At 54.6% G+C, this 25,747-nt stretch overlaps 1 protein-coding gene across 1 annotated transcript in view; it reads left to right on the top strand.

Annotated features, from left to right (window-relative positions):
• The window catches only part of PNPLA1 (patatin like phospholipase domain containing 1), a 39,172-nt gene extending 14,456 nt beyond the window's left edge, over positions 1-24,716 (top strand). The window contains exons 2-10 of the mRNA XM_059701882.1: positions 4,689-4,921; positions 6,185-6,250; positions 7,091-7,300; positions 8,588-8,648; positions 14,577-15,149; positions 18,088-18,169; positions 19,877-20,002; positions 22,954-23,059; positions 23,727-24,716. Coding sequence (XP_059557865.1) covers positions 4,689-4,921; positions 6,185-6,250; positions 7,091-7,300; positions 8,588-8,648; positions 14,577-15,149; positions 18,088-18,169; positions 19,877-20,002; positions 22,954-23,059; positions 23,727-23,777 — 1,508 coding nt within the window. The 3' untranslated portion in view covers positions 23,778-24,716. The remainder of the gene's footprint in view (positions 1-4,688; positions 4,922-6,184; positions 6,251-7,090; positions 7,301-8,587; positions 8,649-14,576; positions 15,150-18,087; positions 18,170-19,876; positions 20,003-22,953; positions 23,060-23,726) is intronic.
• Positions 24,717-25,747: the final 1,031 nt, after the last annotated feature.

Raw genomic sequence — 25,747 nt, 5'->3', positions numbered from 1 at the left:
TACCAACTGGCTCTGTAGGGCCCCCCAAGTTGACAGGGAGGAGTGCTGTGGCCATCTGTGCCTATCGTACTTCACACCATCCCTCCCCAAGCCCTGAGGCCGGTGCAGCCCTCCTCTGCTCAGTGCTTTTACCCTGCTCTTCTGCACCCACCCTGAGCCTGTGCACACCTGGGGAAGGCGCGGGGCAGGGATCACGGCCCCATTCAGATGGGAACGCTGAAAGGCAGGAACAGGCCGCGGCTTTTCCATGGCCGCCTGGGGAGCAGCTGGCAGGCTGATACCGAGCGCTTCTGTGTGCGGGACTTTCAACATGCCTGCCTCATAGCAACCCAGTAACGTATCATTAGTCCCATTTCATAGACGGCACATTGAGGCTGGAAGGAGTTCTGTGACTGCCCAGATAGCATGCGGCAAAGCTGGGGTGTGAACCAAATCTGTCTGGCTTCAGTCTGAGCTCTTTCCAAGACATGGACCTGGTCTTAGAGAAGAGTGACTCAGATTCAGAGCAGCGTCCAAATGGCCTCAAAGCCTCCCAGTCCCAGGATCTGGGTTATTTATTTCTCTACTGAAGTTTTTAGGACCGTGGATTCATAAAACCTGCGGAATGGGCCACACTTGCCGATGCTAACTCTGCTATCTGGCCGTCTGTCTGGGATGATCTTGCTTCCAAGCTTTTATTGGGTCATTAAGTCAGGAAGCCCTTCCTTGCGAGCATCTCCATCATTCGCTTTTCCTCCCTGTCGGCTCTTATTTTTCCTTTGTTCGCACACTGAACAATCACTGGGCCACCAAGTGTCGTGGGAGGCCTGGTGGCTGTAGGTGAGTATGGCCCGTCCCTGCCCTTGCGGGGCTCCCAGCTTATAACACAGGCTGCTCCAGGGCCTTCTATGGGCAGAGCGCCAGGCCGGCCACAGAGGGAGGGAAGGACCGGCCCTCAGAGAATCTCCTTCTTGGCTTGGGAGGCAGTCACCACCCTTAGATAACACAAAGTTGTGAAAGGACGTGCGAGTGTGGGCCGGGGTGAGAGCAGCCAACCTTGAGTTTCCTGCTGTGCTGCTTGCAAATCCCGCCTGGCTGCGGTCTGTGTGGGACACCGTGTCTCCGAGCCCGGCAGCCTGGCAGGAGCCCTTTCAATGGGAGACGTCGCTGGAAAGGACAGATGCGTAGAGAAGCAAACTAAATTTACCCCCCTCACAGCACCCAGCACTTGCTATGCTTAGCATCTGACTTTCTCCCAACAGAGACTTGTTAACCAGATTAGTTGCTTTTGCCTCAGCTAGGAAGAGAGAGAAGGGGGTTGGGAGGGGGGGAGAGAGAGGCTCTGAAGACAGAGACACACAGACGGACCTGAAGAGAAGCAAGGAGAAGCGGAGATAAAGGCATCCTTGGTACGAATCCCAGGTGAGCAGCAGGAAAGAATATTAAACTAGGCACCTGAGTGGGAGAAATCAGACAATCTCCTGTCCCCTCCCTCCCTGGATATGAGATACTGGCTAGAGCAGGGGTCCTCAAACTACGGCCCGCGGGCCACATGCAAATACAAATATTGTATTTGTTCCCGTTTTGTTTTTTTTTACTTCAAAATAAGATATGTGCAGTGTGCATAGGAATTTGTTCATAGTTTTTTTTTTTTTTAAAACTATAGTCCGGCCCTCCAACGGTCTGAGGGACAGTGAACTGGCCCCCTGTTTAAAAAGTATGAGGACCCCTGGTAGAGTGTTGCTAGCTTCCAGGTGTAACTGCTATATTGGAGATGTCGATACTGTTTCTATTATCTTGGCCACTGCTCAGTCCCCGTCACCACCACCCCCTGAACAGCCGCGTTGCCTCTAAATGGATAATACACAAAAGCCATGATCAAAATAAGCATTATGAGGCCAAATGTACACAGGCCTTTGACTTAGCACCCCCACCTCTGTCCCCATCCTGAGGAAAATAAGGAAGGACACGGGCAAAGAATTTAGCATGAGATTATCAATCGCAGCATTGTTTATAAAAGCAAGGAAACAAACTAAATATTCAACTCCTCCAGGGGACCCGCCCAATAAATAATCTCATAGCCTTCCAGTAGCTTTCCCTGCTGCTTGTAAATGAGGTTCTAAGTGGGTACTTATTGGTGGGAAAGACCTGATTTACGAGGTGAAAAAGGCAAGTTACAAAATAATGTAAATAGATTGACCCCATTAAAGTATTTTGTAAGTAAGAATAAATATGAAATATATAGTGTAGGGAGACATAAACCAAATGCGGATCTCTGGGTGGAGGGGTTCCAAGTCGTTTTAATCTTTTCCTTTTGCTTATCTGCATTTAAAGCAATTTCCCACCGTGAACACGTATTTCTTGTGCCATAAGCACAAACGTCCTCCCGTCCGTCCCAGCGAGCTCCTCTTGCTGGGCGCCCAAGGAGCGTTTGGGCAAACAGAGCTGGGTGCTCCTGGCTCCCAGGCATGTGGGAAGGCCACCAACTCCTTGTGGCCACTTCAGGTTGCTCATTAAGAATTCCAAAAGCAGCCTGGCCGGTGGCTCAGTGGTTGGAGCACGGTCAGGTACACTGAAAGGCTGCAGATCCGGTTCCCGATCAGGGCGCATACCCAGGCTGCGGGTTTGATCCCCATTCGGGGCGCATGCAGGAGGCAACAGATCAATGTTTCTCCCTCTCTCTCCCTCCCTCTCCCTTCCTCTCTCTCTAAAGCCAATAAAAACGTATCCTCAAGTGAGGATTGAAAAACATTTCCCAAAACAGCACATCCCCACCCCGGTTCGACTCCCCATCCTGCTGGTCTTGTAGGAGAGAGCTCAGTGACCCAAAACCTTGGTATCCGAATGCCCAGTTGTTTCATGACCTGCTGGTGGGTTGGCTGCCACCTCCCTTCAGGGAAAGGCTGTTTGTATCAGCCGGCACACGGAACGCTAACCTCGCCACCACGGCAGGGCCTCCCCCCTAAAGGGTGATAGCTGAGGTGCTCTGCTGCGCAGGCCCGTCCCTACGGCACATACGCAGCTGGGATTCTACACGTTGGTGAGAAAAGGCTGTCGCCATGGCAACCCAGGCTCCCCAGCCTCTGGGATCAGTCCAACACCCAGGGACAGACGGTGGGCGGGAGTCAGAGCAAACACCGCCAGGCGCTCTCACCTCAGGGAGGACACGTAGGGTTTCCCTGATTCGGTTTCTGGATCTGAGGAATGAGGCGGACGCTCCTTATCCTGTCCGCCTCCAGGATTAGGGAGGACCTGCCTGGGGCCTGTAAACCACAGGAGGAGGAGCGCATCCCCAGCTTTGGTTTGTCCCCCGATTGCTGCAAATCACTGAAGGTCCCTGTGCCTCAGCTGCTCTATTTATAACGGAGAACAGGTTCACCGCCATGCCTCCCCGGAGACGTGGTCGGGCTCTGGTGAGAGTCCCGGAATCTCATCATGAGACCGGATCTTAGCCCTAATGGTCCACCCAGGAACCCCTTTGATGAGCTAGCTCTCTGGCTGGGGAGCTTCTCCTGCCTCTGCTTGATTACCTCCAGTGGCAGAGAGCTCATGACCACACAACCTCCCAAATAGCCATTGCTGCCTGATAGCTGGTTGTGAGGACGCTTTTCTGTACGGGAGGTTTTACAATTAAATGTTTGTTTAAAGCTTTAGCAGCCCTTTTCAGAGCCATTTCCACTCCTGATTTTCCCAGGGAGCTTCCACCAGGTAGAAAACAGCAACAATGGGCAGGAAGCAGGTACAGGCCGGACTCTGGGAGCCTGCAGCTTAGCTTAGTGGAAGGAGTACGGGTTCTGGGGGCACTCGAGGTTAAAAGCCCACTTGGTCCACGTGCCACATAGTTGATCCGGGGCAAATTATATCACCTCTCCGAGCCTCCGCTTCCTGACCAGCGGGATGAGGAGAGAAATACCTGCCTCAGAGTAATGCTGTGCGGCTCCAGCACCATCGCACGTCTTAGCAAGTCTACAACCCAACTTCCCTGGTGGGATTCTCAGGGCCCGGGAGGCAACTTATACCTCCCGCTGCCACCTCCTGAGCAGCACACCTGCCCTCCGAGCCCGTCTGGCCCCAGTGCCCGGGCTGTGCTCCTCTCAAAAGGAAGAGGAGGTGTCCCCCTCCTGGGCGCCTGCAGGACAGCCTGGCACAGCCATCTCCAGGGTTCAGGATCTTCCCTTTCCAGCCTATCGGGGGGCCAGGAAGGGAAGATGATGCAATAGTTTCAGGACAAAGTTCACCCCTCCCTGTAATTCATCTGCCCCAAGGCCAACACGCCCTCCCTGCACACAGACGCAGCTGGCACTATGCCCGTGTCCCAGGTGTCACTTGGTGAAGGCTTTCCACTGTGTCAGTGGTGGGTGTGTGTGTGTTTTGATGGGAATCTCAGGACAAAAAGTCTCTAAGACTCCAAAAGAATGCCGTCTGCTGGGGGACAGCAGGCATGTGAGGGAGCTGGGAAAGCTCCTTGGGGTCGGAAAGTGGTCCTTTGTCTCAGTGAGCAGAGTTGGGGTGCTTGGGTCTCTTCTGCCCTGGGATCTCGGCGGCCAGCGACTCGGACCCACCATGTCTGCTTTCCTCCTGAGCAGATGACAGGTGGGTCCCCTCCCTGCCTCAGAATTCTAGGTCTTCCCATTGGCTGGCGGCAGGATGAGATGCCTTGACCTGCCTGGGCCACGCTGAGCTCCCGCTCCTCTCTGCCTCCTCCACAGATGAGTACCTCCGGGTCCTCAACGTGGGCGTGGCCGAGGTGAAGAAGTCCTTCCTGGGGCCCCTGGCGCCCTCCTGCAGGATGGTGCAGATGATGCGGCAGTTCCTGTACCAGGCCCTGCCTGAGGACTCCTACAAGGCCGCCACCGGGAGGCTGCACGTGAGCCTCACCCGCTTCACCGATGGAGAGAGCGTAGTGGTTTCTGAGTACACGTCCAAAGAGGAGCTCATCGAGGCAAGAGGGCGGGCCGGCATGGGGCTGGGTGGGTGTGGGGGCGGGGCCTGGAGTAGGGCGGGGCCGTGGAGTGGGGGCGGGGCCTGGAGTAGGGCAGAGCTGTGGGTGGGGGCGTGGCTGTGGGGTGAGGGGCGTGGCTGTGGGTGGGGCGTGGCTGTGGGTGGGGGCGGGGCCTGGAGTAGGGCGGGGCTGTGGATTGGGGCGGGGCTGTGTTGTGGGGGCGGGACTGTGGAGTGCGGTGCGGAAGGGCAGGTTGGAGGGCAGGCTGGTCCTGCTTCCCCAGCCTTCTACCACCTTCCTCGTCTACCTGTGCCAACCAGAGCAAACCACACACAAAGCTGCACTGTTGTAGCCTCATTAGCAGAGCTCCTACTTGAGTTGCTCTTGCTGGGGAGGGCTGGGAGTGGACCCAATTTTCTTTCCTGACAAAGGGGTTGTGCTGCATGACTCTGTCCCACATTTCTAGTCCCCTCCCCTCCTCTGACGACAAGGCCCTTGCCACCCATCCTCTCATCCCCACACTGGCCTGGCCATGATCCTGGGGTGGAGGGTGAATAGGCAATGCACGTTGATACTCCTCCGCCACCTCGTGTCCCTGGGTTTGTTGGCACCAGCTCTTCAAGACTTTCCTCTCCAGCCTCCTACCACCTTCCTCCTCTACCCGGGCCAACCAGCACAGACCACACACCAAGCAGGTCTTCATGCCTGTGCACCTGCTGTGCCCTCCACCAGGGATGCCCTTCTCTCGTTCTCCCATTTCTCACTCTGCCGTAGAAGACTCCAGTCATGCCTCTCCTCCATCTGCCTGCCCCACACCCCCCTGAGCTGGGTGCTCCTCCTTTGGGGCCACAATGCCCCTGCTCACCTCCCCCACAGCACCTGTCACCCTGTATTGTCACCTGCTTGCTTACTCCCCTCTTGCAGCATTCCCAAGGGTGGGTATCTCACCCTCCTTTGATGCCAGGACCTGGCCCAAGCCAGATGCACAGCGATGGTGGTTGAATCCCATTGGCTTTATGGAACTTTGGACCCAGAAGGGACCCTGGAGATCACTGAGGTCACCCTCTGCCTTTAAAGCTGTGACCAAGTTGTCACCAAGGACCCAGCTAGTCAGGGCCAGGACAGGGACTGAACTGGGAGGAAGGCAGGGCCTCCACCTTGGGTTTAAGGAAAGCGTGGCTGGCCGCGTCCCGGGGGCTTGCAGGTACCCCCAGCCCCAGGGCCCCAGGGCCTCAGGCGTCTCAGCCCTGTTCTCCCCCGCAGGCCCTGTACTGCAGCTGCTTTGTCCCCGTGTACTGCGGCCTCATCCCCCCGACCTACCGCGGTGTGGTGAGTGCTGAAGCGTGGGCGGGGCTGAGCCGGGGCCCAGGGGTGCCTCGGCCCCTGAGACCACAGCTGGGACAGCAGGGGGTGGTCTCAGAATTCAGCGGGAAGACCAGGAGTTGGGAAGGTTCTCATGTTTTCCTACTCAGAATCCCCCCATATAGTAGATGGACTTCTGGGGCCTTAAGAGGAACTTTTCCAATGAGGCTGGGCTTCTCTCTGGATGCACCAACCCGTTCCTGAGCCCAGCAAATCAAGATGCCTCCGACTTTACAGACTTTCCCAGGCCCTGCACCGTGGGGACCTGGAACCTTGAGTGATGGGGACCTTTGAGGTCACCTAGGCTAGTGCCTCGCCAACTTCCACGTGCCCACGAATCGCTCAGGGATCTTGTAAAATAATGCAAATCCTGCCCCAGTAGGTCAGGGGCAGGGCCCGAGACTGCGCCTGGAACGGGCTTCCGCTGAGCCGGCGCTGCTGGTCCCCAGACCACACTCCGAGTCAGAGGGTCTAGCCCACCCCCTCCTCATCTTACGGAGAAAATGAGGTCCGGACAAGGCTCAGCTCTAGATAGAGCCCAGCTTGCACGTCGGTGTAGTTCTCAGTGACCCCGAGAGGGTCGGCGCCTTTGTTCTCAGCTGAGGAACCGAAACCCCAGAGGGGAAGGGCCTGGAGGGTGGACACGTGGCCGGTCAGGGTGCCTGGCTCGGCCGAAGGGCAGCTTGGACCCGAGTGACCTTGAGCCCATCACCCAGCCCCTGGGCCTCAGTGTAGGGCTTGTCCTCGTGTCCTCCGCGTGGGGAGAGGCCCTCTGGCCAGGCGTGCATTTCTCACTCTGCCCCACAGCGGTACATCGACGGCGGCTTCACGGGCATGCAGCCCTGCGCCTTCTGGACCGACTCCATCACCATCTCCACCTTCAGCGGCCAGCAGGACATCTGCCCCCGGGACTGCCCCGCCATCTTCCACGACTTCCGCATGTTTAACTGCTCCTTCCAGTTCTCCCTGGAGAACATCGCCAGGATGACCCACGCCCTGTTCCCCCCAGACCTGATGGTGAGAGAGAGGGGCCTGGAGGGGCTGGGGTGGGGGTGGGGGTGCAATGGGGAAGCCAGTGGGGCCCACTCAGTTCCCATGTTTCCTCCTCTCGAATGTTCCCTTAAACTTCCTCCTAGACCTGCGTCCTGGCCTTTTCGCTAATGAGCTGTGTGACCTTGAACAAGTCCCCTAAGGGGTCCCAGCCTTAATGTCCTCCCCTGTAAATAAGGTGATGTCAGAATCGCTGATGGGATGGTAACTGAGCTCTTCCACTCTGATGTGCGATGTCAGGTCAGCAAACTGTGGCCCGGGGGCTAGATTCCCCCCCCCCCCCGCCTTGTTTTTGTACAGCCTGTGAGCTAAGTGTGGGCTTTCTACCGTTAAAGGCTGTAAAATGGGCGGTGAACACACAACACAGTGTACAGATGATGTGTGTAGAGTTGTGCACCTGAAACCTATATAATTTTGTTAACCAGTGTCACCCCAATACATTCAGTAAAAATAAAACATAAAATAAAACAAATGACTGTAAAAAAAAGAAGAGGAAGAAGAAGAAGAAGAAGAAGAAGAAGAAGAAGAAGAAGAAGAAGAAGAAGAAGAAAGAAGAAGAAGGAAGGAGAAGAAGAAGAAGAAGAAGAAGAAGAGGAAGAGGAAGAGGAAGAGGAAGAGGAAGAGGAAGAGGAAGAGGAAGAGGAAGAGGAAGAGGAAGAGGAAGAAGAAGAAGAAGAAGAAGAAGAAGAAGAAGAAGAAGAAGAAGAAGAAGAAGAAGAAGAAGAAGAAGAAGAAGAAATGGCAGACCATGTATGGCCTGCAAAGCCCCAAATATTTGCTACCTGGCCTTTTACAGAAAAGACTTTGCGGGCAATATCTCATGTGATCCCTCAGCATCCTCTGTGATAGATGCTATTATTACCCCATTTTACAGATGAAGAAGCTGAGGCTGTGAGAGGTTACACCCACAGAGCCCCACAGCCAGTAAGTGGCAGCACTGGGGTTCGAACCCAGTCTCCAAACTTGGCTGTTCATATGGTCCAAATGCACTTTCCCTGCTTCTGCTACAAGCAGCTCGGCGTCTCCCACCAGGGGAAGCTGGTGGGCAGCTGCGCAAGGTCTAGCACACTGGTGTAGTGTCGCTATGGACACAGGAACTGCTCCCAGTCCTTGGCAGAGAGCGAGGGAGGGGAACCGGACAGGCACATTTGAAGAGCCCGTCAAATAAAAGGCGAAAACAGCTGCTCTGGGGCGGGGACCGCGCTGTCGCTGCTGCTGCAGCCTGAGTCTCTTCCCGGTGTGCCCCCCTTGCAGGTCCTGCACAATTACTACTACCGAGGCTACGAAGACGCCGTTCTGTACTTGAGGCGGCTGAGTAAGTACCACGTGGAGCCCCGATGAAGGGAGGCCCGGAGGGTGGGCAAAGACAGGAAGTAGGAGAGCTGAGTAGGGGAGCATCCCCCACGTTGGAGACCTGGAGAGCCGGATATGGGTGCAGGCCTGACCGCTGCCTTGTCCAGGACAGGCCACTGCGGCCAGAAATGAGGATCTCCGTGCAAAGGCCGCATTTCGGTTACCTGAGGGGACAGTGTCTGGGGCTTTGCACAGATATAATTCTGGATAGAAAAACTATATGTAGGAAATACATAGCTCGTATCTTCCATTTTCGTGTCATTTCATTCTCTTTCCAAAAGGGCCGTATTGTTAATGTAGAAACTACATGCGACAGGTTGATGTTTATCTGAGGCTCTGAAGGGCGTGCGGCTCAGCACAGGCGAGAGAGGCGCCCTGGCCTGTGCTGGTGTGGAGGTCGTGGCCCCGCACCTGTGTGTCCTCCGTGATCTGGTAGGAGGAGGACTCCGGTGACATGTATAACACGCTTTAACATGAGGAAGGTCATGGCAAACGTCTCTGTTAAGTGGAAAGAAAGAAGCTTTTCCATATTTAGAGTTAATTTCCAAAAGAAGGGATTCCTGGCTCAAAGGGCGTTCCCCGTAAAAACCGTAAGTGTTTCCCATAGTGCCCCAGGGTCTTCACGATTGTCCTCTGGGCAGTGGGTTGTGCAGAAAACTGATCATCCCTTTGCGTTTCCAAACGTTCACTGTGATCAGCAATGCTGTGTTGTGCTTGTTGTGTGTACAGATTTAAATACTTTGAGAGTGAGATTAAGGTGTTGAATGAGGTTTTTCCCCCCAGCATATAGTCACTTTTCCCCTTCACAGTTGCTTCCTGCTTTCCCAAGCTCCCACTGTCCTGACTCTACGTTCTCCTGGGTCCTCTCTCCCAACAAGGGTGGGGGTGGGAGAGAATGGGGGCCCCGAGGCACACGGCCTGGGCCAGGGTTCCTTCCCTCCAGCTGCGTGAGCTCAGGGAACCCACTCCCCCTCCCGAGTCTTGGTTTCCTAGTCAGTGAGAAGGGTTTAGATCCCCATTCCTGACACCCCCCCGCTGTGTGATCTTGAGCAGGTCGATAACCTCCTGGGGCCTCGGTTTTCTCATCTGTATAAGGGGCTGATTATGGACCCTCCTCAGAGGTTATCGTGAAGATCAGAGGAGCAAAGCCACAGAGCCCTCAGCACCATTCTCCAATAGCTGGCGGTTCTTACTGAGGACAGCAGAGTCCCATGTCCCTGCCGGGGCCAATCCAGTCTCTGCCCCCTCAGAGCCCAGAAACAGGCCCCTCCTCTCACCCCTGGCAGGACAGACTCCTCCTGGCCCTGCCTCCTCTGACAACCCCCCATCCTCATTTACACAGGCGACAGCTGTGAAAAGTGAGCCCCAAGTATCCAAAAGGTGAACAACATGAGGGTGTCATGGGGGGTAGAGATGGGGCCTCAGGAATAGGAGGGGCTGGCTGGGGCCAAGGGTCCTTTCTGCTACCAGCTGGGGAGCCCCTCCACTCTCCTCAATGATGGTGTAGGCTGGGGACTTGGGGCTTAGGGAGACCCCCGGATTTGGGGCTCAGATCTTGGAGCAGACACCAATTCCCTGCCCCAGGAGACCCCTCTACACCCATTGCAGCCTGGCTACCAGGCTACTCCATACCTGCCTCTCCTCTAGAACTTTCCCTTCTTTTCCATTTTTCAGTAGCACCTTCTCCCACCCTTCCACCTGCGGGAGGAACCCAGCGCCCTCCCCCCACCCCTCCCCCTTAGCTGGTGTGAATGGTGCCCTAAGCACAAGGCTGAAACCCTACATTTCAGCATCCACTCCCGACCCGGGCAGTATATGGAGGGTGGCGGGATTTCCCAGGGGCCCTGGAACCACCCCCAGTAGGAAAGACGCTAAAGGAGACGCTGCTGTCTCCTGCTGGCCACCGGCCAGGGTTCCTTCCGCTTCCATCTGCCAGTGCGGCTTTCTCAGCTTAGGGTTCAGCGCCCCCACCCCAAGGCCCTGGGGTTTAGACAGGCTGGATCCGCCTCCTTCACAGGGAGCGCGGAGGGACCCACCCAGCCTGAGTAAGTGCGGTTTTAATCCCCACCCGCCATCGGGAACGGAAAAGGCGAGTCCACTCCAGCCTCCCGCCCCACTGGAGGGTGGTCAGCTCCACAGGAAGCTGCACCCACAGGTGTCACCCCCCTCTCTCCTAAGGGCTCACCTCCACCTCACTATTCCTGCTGCCGGCAAGTCTCCCTCCATCTGCCTCCCTGCAGCAGCCTCCTGCTTGCCGTGTGCTTGAGGACACACACACACACACACACACACACACACACACACACTCACACACACTCACACACACCTGTGAAACAGCTCCCCATCAGAATGGCGAACAATCTATCACGCCCAGTCTCCTCGTGCCCCTCAGTGATTCCTCCCACCTCCCCTCACCCACCCCAACTTCTGATCTACTTTCTGTCATTACAGATCAATTGCATTTTCTAGAGTTTTTGATAAATGGAATCTTATACTGTGAAACCTTATTTTTGGCTGCATTCTCTCCCTCAGCGTAATTATTCAAAGATTCACCCATGTCATTGCGTGATATAAATAGTTCATTCCTTTTTACGTTCCATTCCTTTGTATGACTACACCACCGATCATTTAGCCATTCACCTGTTAATGGACATTTAAGTTGTATGCACCTCAGGCTATTATGAATAAAGCTGCTATAAATACTCATATATATGTCCTGGTATGGACATATGCTCTTACTTCTCTGATCATACCCAGGAGTGGAATGATTAGATCACATGGTAGATGTGTTATATATATAATTATGATAATTACGTTATATAATATAATTATATATAATTTGCATATATAAAATTGTGATAAGAACACATAACATAAATGTACCATCTCAACCACTTGTAAGTGGACAGCTCAGTAGTGCTAAGCATGTTGACTTTGTTGTGCAGCTAACCTCCAGAAATTTTTATCTTGCAAAACTGAAACTATACCCACTGGCCCCAAACTCCCCATTTCTCCCTCCCCCAGGCCCTGGCAACCACCGCTCCTCTTTCTATTTCTACGGGTTTGATTACTTTACATCCCTCACATAAGGGAAGCACACAGTATTTGCCTTTTAGTTCACTTACAATGTTCTCAAGGTTTATCTATGTTGTAGCGTGTGACAGGACTTTCTTCATTTCTAAGGCTGAATAATATTCCAACGTGTGTATATACCTCATTTTATTTAGCCATTTGTTCATCAGTGAACATATGGCTGCTTCTACCTCTTGGCTATTGTAAATAATGCTGCAATGGATGGGTGTGCAAATATCTCTTTGAGATTCGAGGTTCAGTTCGTTTGGACATGTGCAGATTGAGGCATATTCCCAGAATGCGGATTTAGCTTGTTAGGAGACCACCCCGCGGTCCTCCAAAGCGCTGTCTCATTCTCCATCCCCTCCGGCTGTGAGGAGAGCTCCAGGTCCCCCCCCCTTCCCGCCCCCCCCCCCCCCGTGTTCACCGACACTGGTGTGGCAGGTCTTTTCCATCTGAGCTGTCCTGAGCGGCGTGCAGCGGCGTCTCACTGGCTTGAAGTCGCCTCTTCCTAGTGGCTGATGAGGCTGAGCATCTTTTCATTTGCTTATTAGTCATCCAAAGAGCTTCCTTGGACGTGTCTGTTCAACTCTTTTGCCCATTTCCCCCTACACCTTTCATAAGCTTTGTTTTTAAAACGGTTTTAGATTTACAGGAAAATATAAAAACAGTACAGCGTTTCCGTACGTCCCGCACCCAGGCTTCCCTTTGTTAGGTGTTACAGTGTGCCTCGGAACCAAGGCTGCACTCTGCTCAGACTTCCTGAGTTGCTGCCTGAGGACCTCACTCTGACCCAGGACGCCACCCAGGAGAGCACGCCGCGTGCCGTTGTCATGCCCCCTCAGACTCCCCCTGTTTTTAGTGACTGGCAGGGTTTAGTCCTGGCCAGAGACGTTGTAGACTGCCCCTCAGTTGGGGTCCGTCTGGTGTTTGCCCCATGAGTAGACGGGGACATGGGTTGGAGGAAGGAAGACCGAAGAGGCAAAGTGCCGCCTCAGCACATTCCACCAAGGGCCCTGCCGCCCACCTGACGGTCACGGATGCTGTGACCGCGGTCACCTGGCTGCAGCGGTGCCGGTCAGGTTCTCCTGGTGAAGTCACCCCTTCTCCTCTTCCCACCCTGTGCTTTCCGGGAGGAAGTCTATGCAGAGCGCACACGGAAAAGGCGAGGAACCCTCCTCCATGTCCTTAAGGTCAGGACGCCCCATAAAGCATGTGGGCTGCTTCTGCGTGGACGATGGGTCTCGTCTGCATCACGTAGGCAGCCGTCTTGTTTGTTTATGTGTGAACTCCTGGGCACGTATCTTATTCTCTGGGTTATTATTCAATGCTAAGTTTTTACTCAAACTGTCCCAGCTTTGGCCAGAGGGAGCTCTTGCAGTTGGCTCATTGCCCATCTGAAACACGGAATTGTTTGTTTCTCATTTAAGAGCTTTAACGAATTCTAGATAAACGCCCTTTGTCAGGAATACTATTTGTAAATGTTTTCTCCTGGGCTGCGTGCGGGTCCTCTTCCCAGCGGCTTTGGAATCTTCCCAGTTTTGCGTGTTTTAGGAAACTTGCCCTGGGCCCCTCTGCTTGTCTGCCTTAATCCCGGCGCCTCCTCTCACCTGCCTTCCCTCCCTAGGAGTCTCCTGCGCAGCCACCACCACAGCCCCAGTGACTGCCCGGTGGGCTCCCAATACATACGAACCTCTAACCCTCCCACCTGGATGGGCTCCTGATACATATGTATCTCTAACTCTCGTCTCTAGAATCCAAATCCACACGCACACTGCCCACTGGTCTCTCCTTGGGTATCTCCAAGGCCCCTAAACTCAACGTGTCCCAAAACAAGCTCCTAACCTGAGCTCTCTTCCCCCCTTCCCCACCGCCCCCCGCATCCCTCCCATGGTCTAATCTCAGCCGATAGCACCAGCATCCATCCGATTGTACACGCCACCTATCCCCCCGCAGCCCCCATCAGTCCCTCACCGATCCTCACCCTCTTACCTCCCAAACAGAACATCTACTTCCTTCACCTTCTTCCAGGCGCAAGCCCCGCGCAGCTCCGCAGCCACCGACAGGTTTCCCCGGCCCCCTGTGCCCTTGTCAGTGAGTCTCCACACCCAGCCACAGCGACCTTGTCAAAGCCAGAGTCAGGGTGGCGCCTCCCTGCCTAGAAGGCTTCACAGTCCCCATGAAAATTAAGAGTCCTCAGTGCTGCCTACCAGCCCTTGAGCGACCTGGTCCCTGCTCCTCAGACCCCCCCCCCCCCCCTGCGCTCCAGGCTCCAGCCACACTACCTTTCAGGACCCCACGTCTGGTGCTCCTTCGGGCCTGTGACCTTTGTGCATGCTGCTCCCTCTGCCTGACCTCTCCTCCCCATCCTGCCTGACCATCCCCTGGACCACTCACTCAGCCTTCAGATCTCAGCTTAAATGCCCCCCCCCCCCTCGGGGAAGCCTCCCAGTTAAGTCCTCCCTGCGTCCCTCTCTGCTAGGGCCAGGTTCCTCCCCCGCCTAACACTTGTCTTGATTAAAACTTGAGATCAGGGCCTGCCCCCACCCTGGGCTGTAAGCTCCGGAGGGAGAAACCATCACACCTGTTTCTGTCTCCTTCGCCTCCTCAGTGCCAGGCACAGTGCCTGCTGCACAGAGATGCTCAATAAATATCCACTGAATACATGGATTAATCCACAAATAATCAATGTAATGAAAGGCCACTGGTGAGAAATAATCCTGTTTATGACAGTAACTTGGAAACGCGTTTTTTGCAAACACCATGCTGATGTCGGAGGTTAGAAATGCCACCTGTGACCCATGCTTGTGTTTCCTAGACGCTGCTTACCTTAATTCTCCCTCCAAGAGGGTGATTTTCCCCCGGGTGGAAGTGTACTGCCAGATAGAACTCGCCCTTGGCAACGCGTGCCCGGCACACAGTGAGCCAAGCCTCCCATCAGAGCAGGCCAGTCTGGAAGAATCCACGCAACTTCCCACACAATGCGATCGCAAAGAGCAAGAAAGCGGTGGCCGCGGCCCACTTGTGTCCCCACCTGTACAGGCGCCTGCATCCACACACGAGCGGCCTGTGGAGTCACCCGCTTCACCACCTGCCTCTTCATCTGAGCAGTCACCTGCATCGACCCTCGGCTCTTCATCGTCGCGTTCTCCAGCTGACTTGCCACCTGTATCACTCCCAGCTGTGCCCTCGCCGCCCAGCTCCTCACCTGGCCCGTCACCTGTGTCACCACAGCAGCAGGTACAGCTGCCTGGATCACCACCCGAGTCCCCACCCTCCCAGCCACCTCCGGGGCCTTCAGCTGCGGGGGCACCTCACTCGTTGCCTCGATGTTCTTCGACGTCGCCTGCTCAGCCAGCTGCGGAGGAGCCGGGCTCGGCACAGCCCCAAGGTAGGGGCCTCTGGCTTCTCACGGCTTCGCGGGGTTTCCTCTTGTCTGCAGCCCTTCAGCTTGACAACATGGTGGCCCAAACCATGGCTTGCGAGGGCAGGCAGCCACATCAGGGCAGTGTACCCGATAGTTGTTCGTTTCTGCAGCCCAGTGAGTCTCCAAGTGAGGTTTCCAACCAGCAGCAACGGGAATTTGCAGGCCCCACCACAGACCTGCTAAGCTGTAGACTCGGGGGGTGGGGCCAGCTGTCCTTTCTACAAGCCCTCCAGGTGGCTCTCTTGCCCGCTTACCTCTGGGACTGCTGTCCTGGTAAGTGCTATTGAGTCCAGGACGGTGCTCCTCAAAGGGTGGTCTGTGGACCCTGCCGGTCCCCTTACTATCTGTCACTAGTTCACGATGAAATGGGCACGGGAACTGAGAGAAGCATTTAGGAATGTGTAGCGGGTCGGGTGGGGAACCTTTTTTCTGCCAACGGCCACTTGGGTATTTATCACAGCATTCGCAGGCCATTCAAAATTATAACTTAAAAATTAGCCTGCCATGTTTGGTCAAACATTTAATCAATGCCCTGGCAGGGCCAGACCCACTGATTTCTCGGCCGTGTAAGGCCCTCGGTGGACGTTCCCCACCCCCGGTGGCAATAAGATAGAGCCATGGCGAGGAAGGGCTTCCCTCCTCCATTTGATTGCATTCCACCGAAGCACGAGTCCATGGGTCGTAAATAAGATTTTAAAAACGGGCTCTTTGCTGCAGATTGTTTGAGAAGCACGTTCTTGGGGCTGCAAAGAGGAGCAGTTCTCACGTCCTCGCCTCGGGGAGTCTCCCCTCCGGCAGAGGGGGTGGCGGGAAACCAACTCAACAATACAAGATACGTGATTCGGTTCTAAACCTGGTGGGGGTGCTTATGGAGGATGTGATCCCTGCTCTCGGGGGAGGAAGGAAGGCCTCTGGGAGATGACAGGCGGGTTGACAAGGCGCGATATTGACCATCCTGGTCTGTGGGATGGATTGGACTGAATGAAAAGAGCAGGTCAGGTTTTGTTTATTCGAGAAGCTCAGGTGCAAAGCAGGAAAGTGCAGAGTACATTCAGGATGAAGAGGATGGTCAGGGTGGGGCAAAGGGACAGGGCCCAGATGATGGGATGAAGGGTCCTTACAGTCCAGCAGCCAAACTTCCATATTATTAGGGCAAAAAGTAGCACAGATTAGCAATGAGAAAAAGTCTAAGGATAGTAAAAGTCAGAAAATTGGTCCAAGTGTTTCACGCGCTCTCTATTTCCTGTGAAATAAAATGCATGTATTTTTATATCACACCGGTGCCTATAGGTAGCCATCCTCAGGTGCCGGAGCCATCCCGGGCTTCCTCACGCCCCCTGGGGTGGACAGAGGTGCAGACAGCCCAGCGGTTCTCAGCTAGGGGCGATTACCCCGGAGGCGTTGGCCATGCCTGGAGGCCAGATGCTGCTGAGCACCCTACAGTGCCCAGCACCGCCCTCGACTCAGTCTGCTGAGGCGGGACCCCTGTGTAGGCCCCGGCCGAGCCGCTGTGGCATTCCAAGCCAGCTGTGGGGGGTGGGCAGGGAGGAACCCCCCAGGCTCAGCGCTGTCAGTCCTACAGTGAGGGCCATGTGGCAGGGGGTGGGGTGCTGCAAGAAGCCCTGGGAAAATCCCCCAACAAAGGAACTGCAAGTAGATTTGTGATATCCACCAGGCCCCCAAATGAAAGAACTTCAGGTAGGGGAATCTAAATAGAGTCCATGTTATTTTTAGTTACATAATTACATATTAATCTTCGTATTTTATATATCCCCAGACCCTGAAAACATGCAATGCACTTAAGAGCATAGTCATAAAGTATTAATATTTTTTATTTAAAAAAATGAGAAAAGCAGTCCACGGAGCCGGTGATGGAAGGTCGGGGACCCTGTGGGTTTTTCTGGCACTTTCCCTCGCACGGCTGCTCTGTGAGGGACGTTATGATGTTGCATGGAGGGTCAGCCTCAGTCCTTCCACTGCATCGTGGTCAAGGCTGCAATAAGATTTTGGTCCCACAGACGAGAATTTGAGAACCGACAGTTCGCTGTTCTTTCTGAACACTCTCGCTTACTTCCGATTGTAATATCAGAAAAGACTAAAGATTTCCGATGTCACGCTGTTAACCACTGGGCAGCACTACCGAGCACCTCGTCAATTTCCAGGTTCACACTAACAAAAAAACGAGGAAGACACAACTGCCCAGGTAGTTCAGGACAAAAGAGGAAAACTTTGGCAAAAAGCAAAATGGCCCTGGCCGGTTTGGCTCAGTGGATAGAGCATCGGCCTGCGGGCTGAAGGGTCCCAGGTTTGATTCCAGTCAAGGGCACATGCCCGAGTTGCGGGCTCCATCCCCAGTAGGGGGCGTGCAGGAGGCAGCCAATCAATGATTCTCTCTGATCAGTGATATTTCTCTCTCTCCCTTCCTCTCTGAAATCAATAAATATATATATGTATTTTTTTTAAAAAAAGGTAAAGTAGAAATGGAGACAGACTTGTTTTTCATGTTTTAAGATTTAGGGCCCCCTTATCTACTTTGGGGGTTAGAGAGGGGTTTGGTCTTTCCTCGGTCCTGTCTAGAACTTGGTCATATCATTTCACTGTGTCTTTCTTAAAAACAGGGGAAGGGAGGGGACAGGCAGGCCTGCCCTGAATGAGGTAATGTAGATGAAAACGCTTTGTAACCTACACAATACGGTACAGACGGTAGCTTTTGCATGATGGGAAAGTTCCCCCGCCTTTGCGCTGTTTATGAAATGGCCTGCCTCCTATTGGCTGAGCAGCATGCCGGTGACGTGATGGGTGACAAAAAAAATTAAACAAACAAACAAATAAATAAAAAGACTAAGCACCCTCCCCCGCGCCGTCTGACTCCTGTCTCCTGCGGTTTTCCTTTTGGCTGCAGCTCCTCTGGCCTCTTCGAGTCCCCAGAGCACCGCGCCCCCGGCGGCCGTGCAGGACACCAGCAGCAGCACGCCGGGCGCCGCGTGAGTTTCCCCTCCGCCGGGACGGGGTTCTCGCCTGTGATGCGGGAAAGCTAAGGGGCACTTCCGCCTCGTTCCCGCCCGGGGACACTGGGATCCCTTTCCAGTCCGTGTGGTTACAGACCGCCACCCTCTTCTGTCTTCTTCAGTGGGGACCCTGCGCGGGAAAGGGGCCTTTCACGCCGACGGTGCCCTTCTCCTCAGCTCCCTGCTCCGCGCACTGGGCAGCACCTTCAAGTGCAGAGGGACACTGGTGACGGCTCACGAGAGCACCCCAGCCCTAGCGGCCGCTGCGCCGATGAGTTGAGGGCCTCCCTTCACCCAGTTCATTGCTGCCAGCACGATAAGAGGCTAACATGCCTGTGTTGTGGGCGGTCCCCAGAAAAACCTTTCTCATGGTACACGTCAGCGGTCGGGGTCGTGCCACACGTGCTCCGTGATTATCTTTGCCGCCGTTCCAAGGGGGTCTGGGGACCTCTATGATTTTAAGCTCCCAGGCTCCCTCACTGGCTGGAAAGCAGTGGGCGAGCCAGTGCAAGGCACCAGCAGGAGGTCAGAGGGTGGACCGGGCACCTCCTCCCCAGCCTCACCCCCCCTGCCGCTGGGCAGCTCTGGTGGTAGCTGGGCTCCTCTCTGGCCACAGCTGCAGCGGTTGGGAGAGCAGGGCCCCCTACTTTTCATGCTGCCCCTCCATATCACGTCATAGCAAATACATTAAAACAGAGTCGATTCCTTCTCCCAGTATAATTTCAATATAAAACTTTTTGAATGAGTTTGCATAAATTTTTTAAAATATATTTTTACTAGAGGCCCGATGCACAAAATTCGTGCAAGAGTCGGCCTTCCCTCCCCCAGCTGCCGGCACCGGCTTCCCTCTGGCACCTGGGACCCGGACTTCCCTCCAACCACCCCCCCCCCCTTCATCCAGAAACTCCTCTGGAATGACATCCAGTCTAATTAGCATATTACCCTTTTATTATTATAGATTGATTTCAAAGTGGAAAGGAGAGGGAGAGAGAGACAGAAACATCAATGATGAGAGTGAATCATTGATTGGCTGCCTCCTGCATGCCCCCTCCAGGGGATGGAACCCACAACTCGAGCATGTGCCCTTGACCAGAATTGAACCCGGGACCCCTCAGTCTGCAGGCTGACACTCTATCCCAGGGGTGGGCAAACTTTTTGACTCGAGGGCCACAATGGGTTCTTAAACTGGACCGGAGGGCCGGAACAAAAGCATGGATGGAGTGTTTGTGTGAACTAATATAAATTCAAAGTAAACATCATTACATAAAAGGGTACGGTCTTTTTTTTTTTTTTTAGTTTTATTCATTTCAAACGGGCCGGATCTGGCCCGCGGGCCGTAGTTTGCCCACGGCTGCTCTATCCACTGAGCCAAACTGGCCAGGGCAGAGTTTGCATACATTTAATAATTTTGTGCTTGGGCATAAAGTATGCATTTTGTTCACATGATTTACACTTTATTGCATTGACATATAACCATATAAAAGTTAGAGTTTCTGTTGACTAGTTGGCATGTTCCTCAGACAAATATTCATTGATTACAAAATAAAGGCAGCGGGGAACTCCAACGCTCCCGGGCCCAGAGTCACGCTCTGGTGTGTCTGACACCTCCTCAGCTGGAGCAGGGCCCTGGCGGGGGGACACGGGACGGTCACTAACAAACCACTACCGCCTCTCTCTGCCCAGGGTGAGCCCTCCCGGAGACTCCAACTGGGTGAACAAGGCGTTCAAGAAGAACAAACCAAAGACAAGCGGCACCAGAAAAGGCTTCCCGAGACATCCGCGACCCAAAAAGCCAGGCAGCAAAGTGCAGTGAGCATGGCTAACGTTCTTACATCCGCGGGCAGGAGCGGCGTGGGCATGGGCTGCAGGAAGATTACCGGGTGGGGCTAGGAGCTGGGCTTTGGAATAGGACGCGCCCGACATGAGATCCACGATCAGCACGGTCTCACTCAGTGAGGGTTTAGTGACGTCAGCTATGTACGTTGCTTCGCAGGGAGCAAGGTGTGCAGCAGCAGCCAACAACTAGCAGAGGCCAAGGTTATAAACTCCCGGAGGTGGGCCAGCGCCTCTCAGCTCCTGGGTAGAACTGCACTAGAAAACAAACTAGGCAGGTCGATGCCCACGTGGCCCTCAACACGTAGAGCGCCTGACGGTTCCCACCCTACAGCGAAAAGCCCTCGCCAGGCTAGGCCGGCTGCTTAGAGCTCTTTGACTATATTATATTGTCATTGATTTCACTGATCAACATTGACCGAGCACCCAGTAAGTGCCCAGCACTCTTCCAGGCTCCGGGGAAATCAAAGGTGAATTAAACTCAATCCCAACTTCCAAGAGTTTCTCTTGAACTTTGAACTTCAGGCCAAAGACAAGAATAAAACCTACTGATCTGACGAACTATGAGCCCCATAGAAACCAAGCCTTTTTTTTTTTTTTTTTTTTTAACCAAGCTTCTGTTTTAGTCACATGGAGCCACACATACACACTGGCAAACCCAGAACACCAGCCTCAAACACAAACCAAGCTGGTATCACCTGTAATTACTTTGCTGGATTATCAAAGTATTCTCTGAAGGAACAGACCTGCGCTGCTATTTAATTTTCTTCAAGCGTTTATTGCTCAGAGAAAAAATCCCTAAATCATTCTAAGGGACATCCTTCCAGGGTGCTCCTGTCCGGGGAGGGGTCCCTGGGTAGGCAGAGGGATTGGGGCGGGGAGGTACCTGGTGGGTGGTGGGAAGCGGTATGGTGGGGAGGAGGTTCTCAGAACTGCCACCGGAACCAGGGCAGACCCCCAGGCACCTTCGGGATGGGCAGGGAGGCTTCAGGACCCAGCAAGCCGTTGGCGGCCCCTGGTGGCCACTGGGTCAGTGCAGCCTGGGATTATTCTCACTCTGCACCTTGGTATCCAACTCCAAGACTTCCCTGACCTTGAGTGTCTACATCTCTCTCCCTAGCAGCTCAGGCCAGGAGCATGGGGGCAGGTCTGTCGGGGGCGTGGGAGTGCCATCTGGGAGCCAGCCCCGACTCAGGCCCTTGATTCTCGGGCCAGGCCTCTCCCCACACGTCAGAGCAGCGGGAACTCTGCAGTTCAGCCAGAGCTGCTTGGTGACAAATTCCTAGGAACCCAGGTGCTTTAGGAAGAAGCGGGCTGGGGTCAGACAGACAACAACGTTGTGGGAGACTCTGTGGTCGGTGGTCACATGTGCTGCTCTGTCTGCAATGCTCCTTTCCAGATCAGGTTATGAAACTGCCTGGAGGCAATTCACCAATTGAGCTGAAGTAATTCCACTGCTCTGAGCTTCAAAGACCAGGGTAGGGTGCAGAAAAGAGAAGCTCAAAAATGCTAGGCCTAGAGAAGAAGGCGCGAGCTGCTCATTGTCTTCCAAACTACAATCCCAGGGACACGTCTCATCCACGGGCTAGTCCTGTGTAAACTCCTGGTCCCCAGCTGATATTCTTCCCCCAAAAAACGAGAGAGGCTAGAATGAAAGCCACAGTGTGGGTGTTCCACACATACTATGATGCAGTTGTATTAGTCAGTTATTGCTGCTATGATAATGCTGCATAACAAACAACCCACCCCAGATCTCAATGCGTTACAAAGCAAACGTTCGTGTTTCTCTTTCTGGGCCTATGGGTTGGATGGACTAGCTCTACTTGGGCCACAGGCTGGGGTCAAGCCTGCTCCCTGGCCCTTTCGTCCCAGGACCAGCAGTTTTTGCTCCAACTGTCCTTCTCTGAGCATGGCCAGATATATGTGTCAGCATAGTTTTCCTCTGCTCACCTTGTCTGTCATCTCACTCGGGTTGTGTAACTGGCCTCCAAGTGGAAAGAGGATAAATTGAGAGACTGCCTGCAGGCTGCAAGTGGAACGGGAAGAGGTCCATCTTGCTACCTGCTCCTCAGATTTCCCTAATTGCTACCAAGTCTGTCAGACTCCCCCAATTTCCACACTGGAGAGCCTCTCCTTTGAGTCATTATGGAATTTCCACCTGTTTGAATGTGAGTGTAGAAATTACAGCTAAAATTTATATAGCAGTTATTAGGTTCTAAGCACTGAGGTGCCGAGAGGTTAAGGGACATCCTCAAAGTCACACAGTTGGATGGTGGCAGAGGCAGGATCCAAATCCAGGGGTCTGTCACCAGGTGTTGGCCACCCATGGTAGCCACCAGAGCTGGAGTCAGAGTCGGAAGTCGCAGGGTCTAGTCCTGTTTCTCTGTTTGGGCAGGGAGAGGCCTGGAGGTGCACAGAAGATGTGGCGGGGCAGGGTGCCTTGCTAAGGAGGTTGGGCTTTGCCTGTGGTGCTGAGGAGTCATCACAGGGTTTAAACCAGGGGTGGGCAAACTTTTTGACTCGAGGGCCACAATGGGTTCTTAAACTGGACCGGAGGGCCGGAACAAAAGCATGGATGGAGTGTTTGTGTGAACTAATATAAATTCAAAGTAAACATCATTACATAAAAGGGTACGGTCTTTTTTTTTTTTTTTTAGTTTTATTCATTTCAAACGGGCCGGATCCGGTCCGCGGGCCGTAGTTTGCCCACGGCTGGTTTAAACACTAGAATAACACAGTCAGACTGGAAAGTATCCAGGAACATGCACATTCACATCCAGCATTTCTCCAAGGGGCTCGGCAGGTCCCTTTCTGCAGTGTCCCAGAGAGGGCAAGTGACTTGCCCAGGGTCACACAGCAGGTAGAGGAGCATTTGGAACTCAGGTCTTCCCATCCCCCATTTTTGTCTCCTTTCTCCTCACACCCAGGTCTGCTCCCTGCCCACTCGACTTCTCTGCGCTCTCCGCTTCCAAGACTGTGTGGGTCACCTACAGGCCTCGCCCCAGCGGGACCCAGGAATGCAGCAGCCCCGAGGTGCGGCACTCCCCAGGGTGTCCCTGGGGGCCAGACACGGCTGCCCTGTCCCGGGATGCTGTGGTGACCCCTGAGCACCCTCAACCCAGCTTCCTTCCTGCCCCTCCCCGCCCCCCGCCCGCTGGCCTCTTCCTGGTCACAGTCAAGGCCAACACTAGCCCATGCACTGCCCGTGCACGAAGAAAACAGCACCCCTTCCCTGAGAACTTGGCTGCCAGCTGTGGAAGGTTGCCCTATGCACTGCTTTTGTCAGGACAATTGCCTGCTAACTGCAGAAATCTGTATGAGTGACACACAGCGACAGAGCTGTGTAAATAGCGTGGGAAGCCGTACAATAACATGTGCCATACGGCTCGCGCGGGGCCTACGCCTGTGCTGGCAGTGTATCCTTGGCCAGCGTGCGGGCCCCCGCCTCTTCCCCTTCCTGAAAACCCACGTATTACCGGACTTTTGTAACGTTTCAAGCACTCTTAGTAACGAAGTGAACTTCTGTCTTTTGGTGTAAATGGAGAGTTCCGATTTGGACGCGTCAGGCGGCCATGGTGGGGCCTGGCACGTGCCCAGGACGCCCCAGGGTACGCAGCTGTGAGAATGTTCTCCCTGGGAGTCGTGGAGGGAAGTCCGAGGCGAGGGACTTAGCAATGATGAGTCTGTGTCCTTTCTCCAGGAAGCTGTGAGCCGAGAGCGAGAACTCGAGCTGGAACGGGAGAGAACCTGACGAGCCCAGCCGAGCCTTCTCCCCACTGTCCTCGGAAGCTGTCCCCTCGCCCTTGGCCTTTGGGGGACCAGGGTGACACCCACTATCAAGCCTGTTGGTGTAGAGGGTCCTGCTTCCCCGGGCGAGCACCTTCCTGTCTTCACATCCTCTCAGCTTCCACTCCCCTGCTCTGGACGGACGGGCGGACAAGGACGGGAACTGAGGAGCACGCAGCACAGCCCTCCTGCTGGCGGGCCCGGGGGGCCTTGCTCCCCCCCAGCCCCAGCCCCAGCCCCAGCCCCAGCCCCAGCCCCAGCGTGGGCCAGATGGGTCCCAGCCGCGGGATCTAGTCCACGGGGCAAAACTCTGGAGGGTCCGGCAGGGCTGAGCCATGGACGTGCTCCCGTTTCCTGTGGGGTCAAGAGACCAAGTTCTTGAGTTTTGTTTTCCGTTCACTGAGGCTCCACGTGGACTGGCCGCCGCCTCGGCCGCCTCTGGAGCCCCTGATGGAGCTGAGGCGGCGGCAGCCTCCCCGGCTCCGGCTCCGGGAACTGGGGGCAGCGAGCGGGGCTGGCGGCTCTGGCCTCCCTGAGTCCTGTGGCTGTAGAGGAAATGGGGCCAGACGTCACCCCCTCCCCCAGCCCGAGAGAGGGCAGACTCCGCTGTTCACACCGAAACGAAGTGAAATGTGCCACAAGAAGGACACCTCCAGCCTCAGTTTCCCCAGCCTGTCCCGGGAAAGGAGCCCCTCCAGCCCCACCGGCCCAGTGAGGGTGCCCAGGCTGGGCAAGGCCTCAGATGCATTTGCCTAACAAGCCCTCGGACCCCACACCCAGGGGCGGGGTGGGAGGCGGCCCTGAACGGGGCTGGGCACCAGGAGGACGGAGCAGATTTAGCCACGGAGGGAGGGGGCCGTAAGGAAGGGGGCCCTGGTGGAGCCTGCGCGTAAGGAGACCAAGACCCGGATGTGCCTGGGAGAGGCCTGAGCAGAGTCAAGCCTCGGGTGTACTTGGACCCCTGCCTGCCTGGTTCTGTGGCCCAGGGAGCGCCTGGTTCCGGGCCGGGCCTCCGCTGCAGGCCTCTCCTTGTGCAGATGGCTGTGCCCGGAGGCCCGAGCCATGGGGAGGGGGAGGGAGGGTCAGTTTGCCCAGCTCAGGAGTGCGTGTCCCCTGGTGTGCAGGGGAGAGCTGCACAGGGTAGTACCTGCTGTCTAGCTCAGAGCCCAGCTGCTCTCATGCTGTAGTTATAAGTATCAGTAAGTTCCCTTATATCTTTTCCTTCATTTTCCTTAATTTCCTTTTCCCCCATTTGAGGTAATCAAGAGAATTGTTCTTGCATTAGTTTCAGGGCTGCCAGATAAGATACTGGAAGCTTTGTTAAATTTGCGTTTCAGGTGAATAATGAGTATTTATTTAGTATAAGTATGTCCCCAATATTGCAATTATTATTATTTTTTTGTATATCTGAAATTCAAATTTAACAGGACCACCATATTTTTACTTGCTAAATTTGTTAACCCTAAGTAGTTCCTTTCTCCTTGTTATGCTCTTAAAAACAAAAACAACAAAAAACACACGAATGGATTGTTTTTGAAGCCAGTCACCTGCTTTGAAACGGGGAGGCCTCACTGGGGCCAAGGCCAGAACACACTGGTTTTCCAAACAAGCGAATCTGAATGACAGCGGCGGTGCGGCCCTCTGTGACCAGCTAACACCCCCACCTCACCAGTTCTCTGCTGACCCCGTTGTCTCAGACTCACCCGCTTAGCCTCCTGACTGCTCAGGGTGAGAAATTAGCTTAATTATGTCCTGATGTTACTTGCCCGCCTTTCAAAGCCTTCAAAGCAGCGCGGTCGCGTGCACTGCAGGGCACTTGCAAACCTCCCTGGTCTGAATCGAGGGAGGCTCACCCTCATACGGTGTCCCCCACCCTGTATTCCCAATGGCACGAAAGTCCCATAACCACTGAGGTCCATTAGCATCCTGAGGGCA

The sequence above is a fragment of the Myotis daubentonii genome, chromosome 6, assembly GCF_963259705.1.
Source record: "Myotis daubentonii chromosome 6, mMyoDau2.1, whole genome shotgun sequence".
NCBI lineage: Eukaryota > Metazoa > Chordata > Mammalia > Chiroptera > Vespertilionidae > Myotis > Myotis daubentonii.
The sequence above is the reverse complement of the archived record's forward strand: the minus strand, read 5'-3'. Positions and strand labels throughout refer to the sequence as shown.